Here is a 14,400-nt window from a genome sequence, read left to right as displayed (position 1 = left end):
TTAACAGTTAACTGTGGTTAACTGAGGTACAGGATCAATACAAATTGCTGTTCAGGGAAGAGATTTGTCCATTGCTCTCACTCCTATACACAGAAGCATTCTTGGCGATGGTTCAGGAAGGTTCCCTTCACTTAGTTCTCTGTCTCCTGGATAATCAGTGAGCTATCCTGAGGCAAACAGCACTGAGTTGAACTTGATCAGTCTGAGCACTCATTTTGTGTTATTTATAGACGGTGACTGGATCACGCTGCATGCCAAGACCAAGATATCTTAAGCTGATTAACTCTGCTTCCTCTCACCCTATCACTCAGTCATTCCACACCATTGAACAGTGGGATTCATCAGAATGTAGTGAGGGAATGGCTCATCCCGTGTCTGTACTTTCCTCCCTCCCCTGCTCCAGCCTTTCCTGCGTACTCTCCTCCCCTTCCCCTCTTTTGCTGTTTACACCCTTTTCTTTTCACTTTGCACCCGAGACACAATCCAAATTACTGGATATATTTTCCGGGCCGTTCCCGCAGGTGGGGTCTTCCAGTCCCGCCGATGGTCAACATCCCTCACCCTGCCCAATGTGGGTTCCCCAATGGTGGAGGGTGCAAACAACAGGAAAACCCATCATCAGCGGCGGAACTGGAAAACCCTGCTGCCGTCCAACGGCCTCCACCGTCACAAAACAGGCTGCGGGGGCGCACGGAAAATCCTCTCCATTATGTATCTATTACTGAGGGTTTTAAGGAATCAAGTTTATGACATGTACATCCAGGTCCTAAGCTCTGGAATTCCCTCTCTACACTTTTCTACTTCTCTAGCTCCTCTCTTCTTTAAACATAGAAGCTGGAAGCAAGAGGAGGCCATTCGGCCCTTCGAGCCTGCTCCGTCATTCACTTTGATCATGGGTGATCATCAAATTTAACATCCTGATTCCCCCATCCCCCCATATCCCTTGATCCCTTTAGCCCTATAATAACTCCACGGAGGGGAAAGTCCCGTCACCAAGTTACTTTATTTACACCATACATCTGTACACAGCCAATTCTCCAGTTGCTTCCTGCTGAATGCTGCCTGGGAGTCTGACACACCTGCTTTAAATAGGGAGCATGAGATTCCCTGATTCAACCATCAGTTAGGACTCATCAGGCAGTTCATACTCTAGCAAGCCAACCTCATTAGCCTGGCTGAAGTCATCACAAGCCCCAAGAGCGATATCTAATTTCTCCTTGAAATCACACAATGTTTTGGCCTCAACTACTTTCTGTGGTAGTGAATTCCACACACTCACCACCCTCTGGGTGAAGAAATTTCTCCTCATGTCAGTCCTAAAAGGTTTACCCCTTATCCTCAAGCTATGACCCCTAGTTCTGGACTCCCCCACCATCAGGAACATTCTTTCTGAATCTGTTAGAATTTTATAAGTTTTTATGAGATCCCCTCTCACTCTTCTAAACTCCAGTGAATATAATCCTAACCGACTTAGTCTCTCGTCATTTAAAAGACCTGCCATCCCAGGAATCAGCCTAGTAAACTTTCGCTGTACTCCCTCTATAGCAAGAACATCCTTCCTCAGATAAGGACACCAAAACTGCATACAAGGCGCTCCTTAATACCTACCTCTCTGACCAAGCTTTTGGTCGCCTGACCTCTCGGTGCCAAGTGTTGTCCTTGGAATAAGTTACAGTAATGGTGCTATATGAAGGCAAGTTGCCATCTGTGGGCATTCTGATTGATAGAAATGATATGAAGGCATCTGGTACCAGGCCTCTTTGTGTTGATGGGAGAGAGATGCCCGATGAGGTTACAAATGGGAAATATTTTCTGTTGTCACCATTCACTGAAGCCAATGAAACGAGCCAGTCAGTGATGTATTGACTGCGATTAGCTTGTCGACTACAGACAGGAAAAGTGAAGGACAGAGATACCGAACCCATTGCTGGGAGTTAGAAACTTGGCAGGGTATAAAACACGGTAAAGTTCTGAACTCCCACCCACCTGATGAAGGAACAGCCTGTTCCGAAAGCAAGTGGCTTTTGCTACCAAATAAACCTGTTGGACTTTAACCTGGTGTTGTTAGACTTCTTACTGTGTTTACCCCAATCCAACGCCGGCATCTCCACATCAGGGTATAAAACAGCCAGCTAATTCACTTAACACCTGGTTTCCCCCACCACACTCCGGACCAATACAACCCCAGAGAGTCATTGCGTTGCAGAGTGAGGCCTTAATAGATTAAAATCCTCATCTTTGCTTTCAATCCTTCCATGACCTCAACCCCTCCCTATCTCTGCAACTTCCTCCAGCCCTACAACTCTGAAATCTCTGCGCTCCTCCAACTCTGGCCTCTTAAGGATCCCTGATTCTTAATTGTTCCGCCATTGATTTGATTTGATTTGATTTATTATTGTCACATGTATTAACATACAGTGAAAAGTATTGTTTCTTGCACGCTATACAGACAAAGCATACTGTTCATAGAGAAGGAAATGAGAGAGTGCAGAATATAGTGTTACAGCCATAGCTGGGGTGTAGAGAAAGATCAACATAATGCAAGGTAGATCCATTCAAAATTCTGACAGCAGCAGGGAAGAAGCTGTTCTTGAGTCGGTTGGTACGTGACCTCAGACTTTTGTATCTTTTTCCCGAAGGAAGAAAGTGGAAGAGAGAATGTCCGGGGTGCATGGGGTCCTTAATTATGCTGGCTGCTTTGCCGAGGCAGCAGGATGTGTAGACAGAGTCAATGCATGGGAGGCTGGTTTGCGTGATGGATTGGGCTACATTCACGACCTTTTGTAGTTCCTTGCGGTCTTGGGCAGAGCAGGAGCCAGACCAAGCTCTCATACAACCAGAAAGAATGCTTGCTATGGTGCATCTGTAAAAGTTGGTGAGAGTTGTAGCTGACATGCCAAATTTTCTTAGTCTTTTGAGAAAGTAGAGGCGTTGGTGAGCTTTCTTAATTATAGTGTCGGCATGGGGGGACCAGGACAGGTTGTCGGTGATCTGGACACCTAAAAAATGGGCCATGCTTTCAATGTCTGGGCATTCAACTTTGGAATTCCCTTCCGAAACCTCTCTATCTCTTTCTTCCCTTTTAATATGCTCTTTCAAAACTACATGGGGCAATTCAGGGGCCCTGCCCCCTGATTTTTTTGTGTGATTCACACTGAGGCACTCTGCAATGCACATAATGTGGGAGATTCATTTTGAAAACCCTGCTGAAAAAAACCAGCGTGATGATTGATTACTCCAGTTTTTACGCGAATTCGATATTTTTTGGGAGAATCGCCCCCATCTCTTTGGACACGTTTTTGGTCACCTGTCCTAATATCTCTTTAAATACAAACAGAAAATGCTGCAGGTCAGCCAGAATCTGTGCAGAGGGAAACAGAGCTTTGGTGTTCAGCCAAATCGCCATTCACTGCAGCGGGACTGGAAAATCCCCGTTACAGGTGAATCCAGCCCAACATTTCAGATCGATGAGCTTCAACAGCACTGAAAAATATGAGAGAAGTAACAGGTTTTACGTAAGTGCAGAGGGGAGGGAAAGGAAGAAAAAAAGGAAAGGTCTGTGATGGAGTGTCAGGTCAAAAGGGATGATAGCTCGTGAAAGGATGGTGTCGATGCTGCCAACTTTGCCAACAACCTGTTTCATTTCATTTCCTGCACCCATCGTATTTTACCTTTATACTGGGAAGGCAATGGTATTATCAGTGGACTACTAATCCAAAAACTCAGCTAATGTTCTGGGGAACCGGGTTCAAATCCCGCTACGGCAGGTGGTGTAATTTGAATTCAGTTAAAAAATATCTGGAATTAGGAATCTATTGATGGCCATTGTCGAGTGTCGGAAAATCCCATCTGGTTCACTAATGTCCTTTAGGGAAAGAAATCTGCTGTCCTTACCGGGTCTGGCCTACTTGTGACTGTAGAGCCACAGCAATGTGGTTGACTCTCAACTGCCCTCTGAACAAGAGCAACTAGGGATGGGCAATGAATGCTGGCCAGCCAGCGATGCCCATGTCCCACGAATTGATGCATGATACTGATGTATAATCCTATGTAGTTTAGTGGCAATTTTAGACTGATCCAATTTCTGAGAAGGCTTTAGAATGTTTTACTAGGAGCGGCACGGTGGCACAGTGGTTGGGGTGGCACGGTGGCACAGTGGTTGGGGTGGCACGGTGGCACAGTGGTTAGCACTGCTGCCTCACAGCTCCAGGGAACTGGGTTCGATTGCCGGCTTGGGTCACTGTCTGTGTGGAGTTTGCATGTTCTCCCCGTGTTGCGTGGGTTTCCTCCGGGTGCTCCGGATTCCTCCCACACTCCAAAGAAGTGCGGGTTAGGTGCATTGGCCATGCTAAATTGCCCCTTCGTGTCCTGCGATGCGTAGGTTAGAATATGTGGGGTTATGAGGATAGGGCCTGGGTGGGATTGTTGGCTCGATGGGTCAAATGGTCTCCTTCTGCACTGTAGAATTTCTATGACTTCTATGACGTTGCTTATGGTGCTATATAAATGCAAGTAGCGGTTTAGGTTGGTCTGGAAGACTCCAGTGTGACATTACTAATGACTGATATTTCTTCATCCTGCAGATGAACTCAAAGCGAAGTTACAAGCTTACGTTGATGAAGTGAATGCACGCCAGCCAGGCTTTGTAAAGGTGATTCGACACACAAAACAAGAAGGCCTGATCCGATCGCGAGTCAGTGGCTGGAGGGCAGCGACGGCTCCTGTTGTTGCCCTCTTTGATGCACACGTGGAGTTCAGTGTCCAATGGTAACGTATCATTTTACACTGTGAATCTATAGAATTCTCACAGACTGATCCCACCCAGCCTAAAGCTGGCCGCGTCCCCATTTCTAACTGTGTGAGGGGATTGTGACATTTGAAAGAGTAAGTAATCCAGGCACAGTGAAAACCCGCAATGAATGCAACTGCCTCCTGTTATAAAGTCATATAATGGGAGAATGTTCCAGCATGCAGGCAATCCAGACCACTGAGTCTGTCCTGATGTTTTATGCACTCCATCCCCTTTAATATTCCCCCAAATCTAATCCCGCTCACCCCTCACTCCATCCCCTTTAATATTCCCCCAAATCTAATCCCGCTCACCCCTCACTCCATCCCCTTTAATATTCCCCCAAATCTAATCCCGCTCACCCCTCACTCCATCCCCTTTAATATTCCCCCAAATCTAATCCCGCTCACCCCTCACTCCATCCCCTTTAATATTCCCCCCAGTCTAATCCCACTCACCCCTCACTCCATCCCCTTTAATATTCCCCCCAGTCTAATCCCACTGGCCCCTCACTCCATCCCCTTTAATATTCCCCCTGATCTAATCCCACTCACCCCTCACTCCATCCCCTTTAATATTCCCCCCAGTCTAATCCCACTAGCTCTTCACTCCATCCCCTTTAATTTTCCCCCAGTCTAATCCCACTGGCCCCTCACTCCATCCCCTTTAATATTCCCCCCAGTCTAATCCCACTCACCTCTCACTCCATCCCCTTTAATATTCCCCCAGTCTAATCCCACTGGCCCCTCACTCCATCCCCTTTAATATTCCCCCCAGTCTAATTCCACTCATCCCTCACTCCATCCCCTTTAATATTCCCCCCAGTCTAATCCCACTCGACCATCACTTCATCCCCTTTAATATTCCAGGGGTTAGTTGCCCTTACGTCGAAATGAATGGACTTTGTCACGGGGGAGAGGGAGGGGATGATTCAGGTGCAGAGGCCTGATAACGATATGCTAACGTTTGGAAATAATGTTCCTGGTATTGAAAGTCAGGAAACATATTACGTCACTGGTGAGGGAAGAGACAATCGCATCATGCTTTTATGTCGGCATGAACCGCTATGTGGACACCTCCCGGGAATTTCCCGCTCTCATCCTCAAACATGTCCAAAGAAAACGGGAGCGAAAAACCCCTGGCCATAGGCCCAAAATATAACGGTCTTATCAACCTCATAATTGTAACAAGAGATTCTCCACCATTCAACAGGATGATGCCTGATCTTCTACCTCAGTTACACTATCCCCATGTTCCTCAATTCCCTCAATAACTAAAAATCCATTGTCCGCTATCTTGAACATACCCAACAACTGAACATTCTCAGTTCTCCAGGGCAGAGAATTCCAAAAATTCACAACTCTTTGAGCCAAGAAACCTCATTTCCTCTCAAACCTAAATGGCCAACCATTTCATAGAATAGAATCCCTACAGCGCAGAAGGAGGCCATTTGGCCCATCAAGCCTGCACCAAAAACAACCCCATCCAGACTCCATCCCGTAACCCCACATATTTACCCTGTTAATCCCCTATTTACCCCGGCAGTGTGCCGCTAGTCTGAGCACTGCAGCCAGGGGGATTGTTTTTTATTCTTTTACACAATGTGAGTGTTGCTGATAAGGCCAGCGATCGTTGATCATCCCAAATTGCCCATGAGGGGGTGGCGATGAGTTGCCTTCTTGAACCAATGCAGTTCACATGCTGCAGGCACGCCCAGAGGACTTTGACTCAGCGACAGTGAAGGAAAGGCGATATAGTTCCAAGTCAGGATGGTGTGTGACTTGGAGGGGAACTTCCAGAGCATTGTTATTCCATGGATCTTCAGACCTTGTTCTTGTAGGTGGTGGAGATTTGGAAGGTGCTGCTGAAGGAAGCTTAGCGTGTATCTTTATATGGCACACGCTGCTGTCACTGTTCGCTGGGGGGGATGGAGTCAAGGTGATGGATGGGGTGCCGGTGAAGAGGGTTGACTTGGCCTGGATTTTCTGAAGCTTCCTGAGTAGTTGGAGCAGTGTTCCTCCAGTAAAGTAGAGGGTATTCTATCACTCTCCTGGCTTGTGCTGTGGAGATGGTGGGCAAGCTTTGGGGAGTCAGGAGGTGAGTTACTCATTGCCAGCTTCCCAGCTTCTGACCTGCTCTTGTAGTCCCGGTATTTATTTAGTAAGTCCAGTTCAGTTTCTGGTCATTGGTAAACTCGGGATGTTGATAGTAGGGAATTCAGCAATGTTAATGTCATTGTCAAGGGGAGATGGTTGCATTCTCTCTGGTTGGACATGGTCACTGCCTGGCATTTGTGTGACACAAAGGCTACTTGTCACTTATCAGCCCTGCCTTACAGTGTCAGGGATCCGGGTTCAATTCCCAGCTTGGGTCACTGTATGTGTGGAGTTTGCACATTCTCCCCGTGTCTGCGTGGGTTTCCTCCGGGTGCTCCGGTTTCCTCCCACAGTCCAAAATATGTGCTGGTTAGGGTGCATTAGCCATGCTAAATTCTCCCTCAGTGTACCCGAACAGGCGCTGGAGTGTGGTGACTCGGGGATTTTCACAGTAACTTCATTGGTGTGTTAATATAAGCCTACTTGTGACACTAATAAATAAACTTAAACTTTAGATATCCTCTTAGCATCTACCCTATACCCACTCAGATTTTATAAATTTCATGGCTGGTCTGTGTGCCTCAACCTTATGGACCCTTGTCTCCGTATACCTCCATACAATTAGGTTATACTTAAGCACAAAGAACAAAGAACAGTACAGCACAGGAACAGGCCCTTCAGCCCTCCAAGCCTGCGCCGATCATGATGCCTGCCTAAACTAAAACCGTATGCACTTACAGAGTCCGTATCCTTCCATTCCCATCCTATTCATGTATTCATCCAGATGCCCCTTAAATGCCACTATCGTAACTGCTCCCACCACCTCCCCGGGCAGCGCGTTCCAGACATTCACCACCCTCTGTGGAGTTCACAGCAAACATTTTCCATCTATTTTAAAAGCCTTTTGCAACGTGGGACCAAACACCAGGCACAGAGCTGCTCCACCCCCTGCTGAGACCCTCAATCACGCATTTGTTACTGCCAGACTTGACAATTCCCATCCCATCCTGGCTGCTCACCCACACTCAGTAAATCCTGTCACATCCTGTTTCTTTTTCTAATGTTCTAAAGCGAAATAGGAGCTTAAAAATAGCACCAGTTCAGAATAATTGTGCCTGTTGTTGATGGAGACTGGAAACAAACACTGTTCGGGTATGAGTGGTGGTGGGATGTCAGATTGCCCGTGGAGTACCAGGCAACGGGCAAGCTGCCGACGCACTCAGTCACTGCTGCCAAGGCGCAGGACGCTGAATTAACATGAGCTGAGGGAACAGAAGAAGGTGGCCCACCTCAGTTACACCATTGCAACTCTTACTGTACGTCGACAGGGCTTCCTATTCACCACTTTGTAATTCCTTTGATTTTTAGGAGTTTTTCCAGTCAGATTTGAAGGACCCCCTTACCCTCTTTGCCAGGCAGAGTGTTGGCTAACGGAACTGGTCTCAGAGATGAACTAATTAAAAAGACAATAAATACTGTGGATGCAAGAAAACTGAAGTCAAAACAGAAAAAACCCAGCAGGTCAGGCAGCGCCTGTGGAGAGAGAAACGGAGCCAGTGTTTCTGGTAAAGGACCATTCCTCACTCCTCAACCCTACTGAAGGTCCAAACCAAGTTAAAGTTTATTTATTAGTGTCACAAGTAGGCTTACATTAACACTGCAATGAAGTTACTGTGAAAATCCCCGAGTCGTCTCACTCCAGCGCCTGAGGCAAAGACTGATGGCATTGTGTTAGACCACACCTGTCATGAGCTCAGGACCTCCCAGAGCGTTTTGAGCCGTTGAATTATGTTTTGAAGTGTAGTCTCACTGTTGCCAAATTAGCACACTTCAGGATCCCAAGAGCACCATTGTGGTAATCATCTATATAATTGATGTTGATTGAGGTGAAAATTGACTAGGACACTGGGAGAGCTCTCATCCAAAAAGCTGGCACCTCCGACAGTGCAGCACTCCCTCAGTACTGACCCTCTGAGAGTGCAGTACTCCCTCAGTACTGAACATCGGACAGTGCAGTGCTCCTTTAATACTGACCCTCCGACAGTGCAGCACTCCCTCAGTACTGACCCTCTGACAGTGCAGTACTCCCTCAGTACTGACCCTCTGACAGTGCAGTACTCCCTCAGTACTGAACATCGGACGGTGCAGTGCTCCTTTAATACTGACCCTCTGACAATGCAGCACTCCCTTAGTACTGACCCTCTGACAGCGCAGCACTCTCTTAGTCCTGACCCTCTGACAGTGCAGTGCTCCCTCAGTACTGACCCTCTGACAGTACGACGCACCCTCGGTACTGGCCCTCTGACAGGGCAGCACTCCCTCAGCACTGACCCTCTGACAGTGCAGCACTCCCTCAGTACTGTCCCTCTAACAGTGCAGCACTCCCTCAGCACTGACCCTCTGACAGTGCAGCGCTCCCTCAGTACTGTCCTTCTGACAGTGCAATACTCCCTCAGTACTGACCCTCTGACAGTGCAGCACTCCCTCAGCACTGACCCTCTGACAGTGCAGCACTCCCTCAGCACTGACCCTCTGACAGTGCAGTGCTCCCTCAGTACTGTCCTTCTGACAGTGCAATACTCCCTCGGTACTGACCCTCCCAGAGTGCTGCTCTTCCTCAATGCTGTGCTGTCTAATTATCGTCAAACTTGATTATGTGCACAAGGTTCTAGAAATGTTTGAAGTATTGTCATTGTAGTAATTTAGTAAACAGACTTCCCAATTTGTGCCTAGCCAGCTCCCACAAACAACCCCAGGATGAGATTGATTTTACATTTGACATCTACGTGTTCTTGGGATTTTGGTGATTTTGGCTCGGCTGCTGTTAAGGCCCACGCTTGCTGCTATGAGGGGCTTTAAGAGAGATCTGTGTGATGTGGCATTGGAGTCACATGGAGGCTCAGAACAGGAATGGATGATAGGTTCCTTTCTCTGAAGGCTGTTAGTGAAACAGTTAGGCCTTTACCACAATATGGAATCATAGAATCCCTGCAATGCAGAAGGAGGCCATTCGGCCCCGTACCAACAACAATCCCGCCCAGTCCCTATCCCCGTAACCCCACAGATTTACCCTCCTGACACTATTGGTCAATTTAGCATGGCCAATCAACCTAACCCGCCCATCTTTGGAGTGTGGAAGGAAACCGGAGCTCACGCAGACATGGGGAGAACATGCAGACTCCATACAGAGAGTCACCCAAGCCGGGAATCGAACCCGGGTCCCTGGCGCTGTGAGGTAGCAGTGTTGACTACTTTGCCACCGACTATGTGTCCATTTGGCAGAGATTAGTGCATTGCTGGTATAAAAATTTATAAGCATGGCAGATTTCCTGGGGGGTGGTGGGGTTTATGATCAGGGTATAATTCAGACATGGGGAAGATGTGCAAACTCCACACAGTAACCTGAAGCTGGGAATTGAACCCGGGTCCTTGGCGCTGTGAGGCAGCAGTGCTGACCACTGTGCCACCTTGCCACTCAGCTTTCAGGGTGATTTAATCTGATTCCAGTCCACATATTCAGATTTCTTTCAGCTTTAATTACCATACCCTGAGCGTAACACTCCTCCCCCCCAGGAAATCTGCCATGCTTATAAATTTTTATACCAGCAATGCGCTAATCTCTGCCAAATGGACACATACACAGTGGCACAGTAGTTAGCACTGCTGCCTCACAGTGCCAGGGACCCGGGTTCAATTCTGGCCTTGGGTGACTGTCTGTGTGGAGTTTGCACGTTCTCCCCGTGTCTGCATGGGTTTCCTCCGGGTGCTCCGGTTTCCTCACACAGTCTGAAAGATCATAGAATCATAGAATCCCTCCAGTACAGAAGGAGGCCTTTCGGCTCATCGAGTTTGCACCGACAACAATCCCACCTAGGCCCTATCCCCGTAACCTCACATGTTTACCCTGCTAATCCCTCTAACCTACGCATCCCGGGACACTAAGGGGCAATTTAGCATGGCTGATGCACCTAACCTGCCAATCTTTGCAGTGTGGGAGGAAACCGGAGCACCCGGAGGAAACCCACGCTGACATGGGGAGAATGTGCAGACTCCACACTGACAGTGACCCGAGGCTGGGAATCGAACCCAGGCTCCAGATGTGCGAGTTAGGTGGATTGACCATGGTAAATTGACTATTAGTGTCAGGGGGATTAGCAGGATAAATATGTGGAGTTACAGGGATTGGGCCTGGGTGGGATTGTTGTCAGTGTGAACTCGATGGGCTGAATGGCCTCCTTCTGCACTGCAGGGATTCTATAATTCTATGGCAAAGGGTCATCTGGACTGGAAACGTCAGCTCTTTTCTCTCCTTACAGATGCTGCCAGACCTGCTGAGATTTTCCAGCATCTTTTCTTTTGGTTTCAGATTCCAGCATCTGCAGTAATTTGCTTTTATTCTATGATTCTGTGATCGCCAACCTCTCGGGGTCACTTTAGGGCTGACACCCACATTCTATGAAAGGAAGATTTCTCACTCTTTCTCTTTACCGTTCAAGGGCTGAGCCAATACTCTCAAGAATAAAGGAAGACAGAACACGTATCATATCTCCTTCCTTCGACAACATCAAATACGATAACTTTGAGATTGAAGAGTATCCCCTATCAGCCCAGGGTTTTGACTGGGAATTGTGGTGCCGCTACTTAAACCCGCCCAAGGAATGGTGGAACCTGGGCAACGCGACCGCTCCTATCAGGTAACTAAGCACCAATTAGTCGTGTTGTCACTAGGCAGGTTTTATTTGTCATCCACATCTTCACAGTCTTTCCTTCGGGAACAATCTGATGCGGTGGACACAGTGGGAGCAGCTAAAAAGCCGGGAATCCTGCAGTGAGTAATTCACCTCTCCCAAGGCTAGTCCACCACTTACAGGGTACGGACAATCGAAACATTACCACTTGCTGGATAAATGGCTAGTCTGCGAAAATAAAACCACATTTTTCTTTGTCTGAATTGGAGTAAGCCCTGATTAGGTTCCCATGGGAAGACAGATTGATATGAACTTAACAGCAGAACTGACACACACTGAGCTGTGGATCATTTCTGAAACAATATTAAAATAGAAAACAGGGAGAATTAGTGACAATTACAGCTGCACTCATTCAGGGTATATACCCTCACTAATATACTCCATTCAGGGTACACACTCTCATTAATATACCCCATTCAGGGTACACACTGTCATGATATACCCCATTCAGGGTACACACCGGCATAATATACCCCATTCAGGGGACATACCCCGTTCAGGGTACACACTTTCATTAATATACCCCATTCAGGGTACACACCGGCATAATATACCCCATTCGGGGGACATACCCCGTTCAGGGTACACGCTTTCATTAATATACCCCATTCAGGGTACACACCAGCATAATATACCCCATTCCCATTCAGTGTACAGTCTCACTGATATACCCCGTTCAGTGTACACAATCTCACTGATATACCACATTCAATGTACACAATCTCACTGATATACCCCGTTCAGTGTACACAATCTCGCTGATATACCCCATTCAGTGTACACAATCTCACTGATATACCCATTCAGTGTACACAATCTCACTGATATATCCCGTTCAGTGTACACAATCTCACTGATATACCCATTCAGTGTACACAATCTCAGTGATATACCCCGTTCGGTGTACACAGAATCACTAATATACCCTGTTCAGTGTACACAATCTCACTGATATGCCCCATTCAGTGTACACAGCTTCACTGATATACCCCATTCAGGGCACACAGTCTTACCCATGTACTCCACTGATTAGATAGTGTCAATTGGGTCTGATCTTAACAGTGTACTATCTGAAAATGTCTTTCTCTGACTTGCTACCTATTCTGTTGGGCTGTATAATTGATGACAAAGTGATGATCTTGTGACCTCAATCACACTGCACTCACTGAATGTGTTGTGATTCTGAACTTGCTAATGGAGTCACCCTCACCCCTACAGAAAAGGAAAAAATGTTCAGGAGCTGGTTAATCCTCCACACATATTTTATAATTTGAGAAAATCTCCAGCAGGAAAGGACTTAACTCTGTTCTATTTCCTTGTCTCATTTGTTGTTTTGTAGAAGTCCTGCTCTGATTGGTTGCTTTGTGGTAGACAGACTGTACTTTGAGGAGATTGGCTTGCTGGATGAAGGCATGGAGGTCTATGGAGGGGAGAACGTGGAACTCAGCCTCAGGGTAACTATTACACGGAGCCGGCCAGCCAACTTCCCGCCCCATTTCCTCTTTTAATTTGAAACTTGGATTTCGTTTGGGGAAGAGCGGTAAAACTTTGGTCCAGTGAAGCTGGTTGCCCAGCTCCTGACCCCTGTTGCCCAGCTCCTGACCCCTGTTGTGTTGCGATATGTGTGTGTGGAAATGAATTTCGTCTTTGATTCTGAAGCTATGGTAGGGATTACGCTGGTTACTGAGAGAGGCCAGTTGTCAATATTTACAACTATTCTCTGCCCTTGATGAATGGACGGAATCAATTCATAACTGGCAGCTGGATAGCAGCTTCAAACTAGAGATCAGCTGACAAGTGAATGTATCTGACCAACTTTGCCTTTACTCTCGGCAGCTTAGGAAAGCAGTGGATAAGGTATATGGGGTCCTGGGCTCCATGGAGACAGAGGTTGGAATTTTCCAGACCCTTCACTCTGGCGGATCTTCTGGTCCTGCCGACCTGAATGGAGATTCCAACGGCTCACCCGTCCCGCTATGGACAGGGGTGGGAGCTGGAAAACTCTGGAAAAGAGTTCGAGAGTATGATGAAACTTTATAGAACACTAGTTTGTCCGCAAGAGAAGTATTGTGTCCAATAACGGGCACCACACTTCAGGAAAGATGTGAACGCGTCAGAGAGGGCACAGAAAAGATATTTATGAGAATGGATCCACGGACGAGGATTTAGTCAGGGAAATTAGAGAAACTGGGGGTGTCCATCTTGGAGGAGATGAGGGTAAGAGGAAATTTGACAGGTTTTCCAAATAATGAGGATTCTAAATAGAGAAACTGTTCCCACTGAGGAAGGATCAGGAGCCAGAGGACACCGATTTAACCTGAATGACGAAAGGACCAAAGCAACGTGAGGACTACATTTCTTACATAGCATGTGGTTAGGATCTGAAATGCATTTCCTCAGTGCTGCACTGTCAGAGGGTCAGTGCTGAGGGAGTGCTGCACTGTCAGAGGGTCAGTGCTGAGGGAGTGCTGCACTGTCAGAGGGTCAGTGCTGAGGGAGCGCTGCACTGTCAGAGGGTCAGTGCTGAGGGAGTGCTGCACTGTCAGAGGGTCAGTACTGAGGGAGTGCTGCACTGTCAGAGGGTCAGTACTGAGGGAGCGCTGCACTGTCAGAGGGTCAGTACTGAGGGAGTGCTGCACTGTCAGAGGGTCAGTGCTGAGGGAGAGCTGCACTGTCAGAGGGTCAGTACTGAGGGAGTGCTGCACTGTCAGAGGGTCAGTACTGAGGGAGTGCTGCACTGTCAGAGGGTCAGTACTGAGGGAGCGCT

General features: G+C 47.5%; 1 protein-coding gene across 2 annotated transcripts in view; it reads left to right on the top strand.

Moving 5' to 3' along the window:
* The window catches only part of galnt18b (UDP-N-acetyl-alpha-D-galactosamine:polypeptide N-acetylgalactosaminyltransferase 18b), a 297,715-nt gene that overhangs the window by 180,784 nt on the left and 102,531 nt on the right, over positions 1 to 14,400 (top strand). For both annotated transcript variants that reach the window (XM_078220864.1, XM_078220865.1), the window contains exons 4-6: positions 4,584 to 4,767; positions 11,382 to 11,579; positions 12,973 to 13,087. In XM_078220864.1, the coding sequence (XP_078076990.1) occupies positions 4,584 to 4,767; positions 11,382 to 11,579; positions 12,973 to 13,087 (497 nt within the window). The remainder of the gene's footprint in view (positions 1 to 4,583; positions 4,768 to 11,381; positions 11,580 to 12,972; positions 13,088 to 14,400) is intronic.

This window comes from Mustelus asterias, chromosome 9, assembly GCF_964213995.1.
Source record: "Mustelus asterias chromosome 9, sMusAst1.hap1.1, whole genome shotgun sequence".
Lineage (NCBI taxonomy): Eukaryota > Metazoa > Chordata > Chondrichthyes > Carcharhiniformes > Triakidae > Mustelus > Mustelus asterias.
Note: the sequence above shows the minus strand (reverse complement) of the source record. Positions and strands in the feature narration are given on the sequence as shown.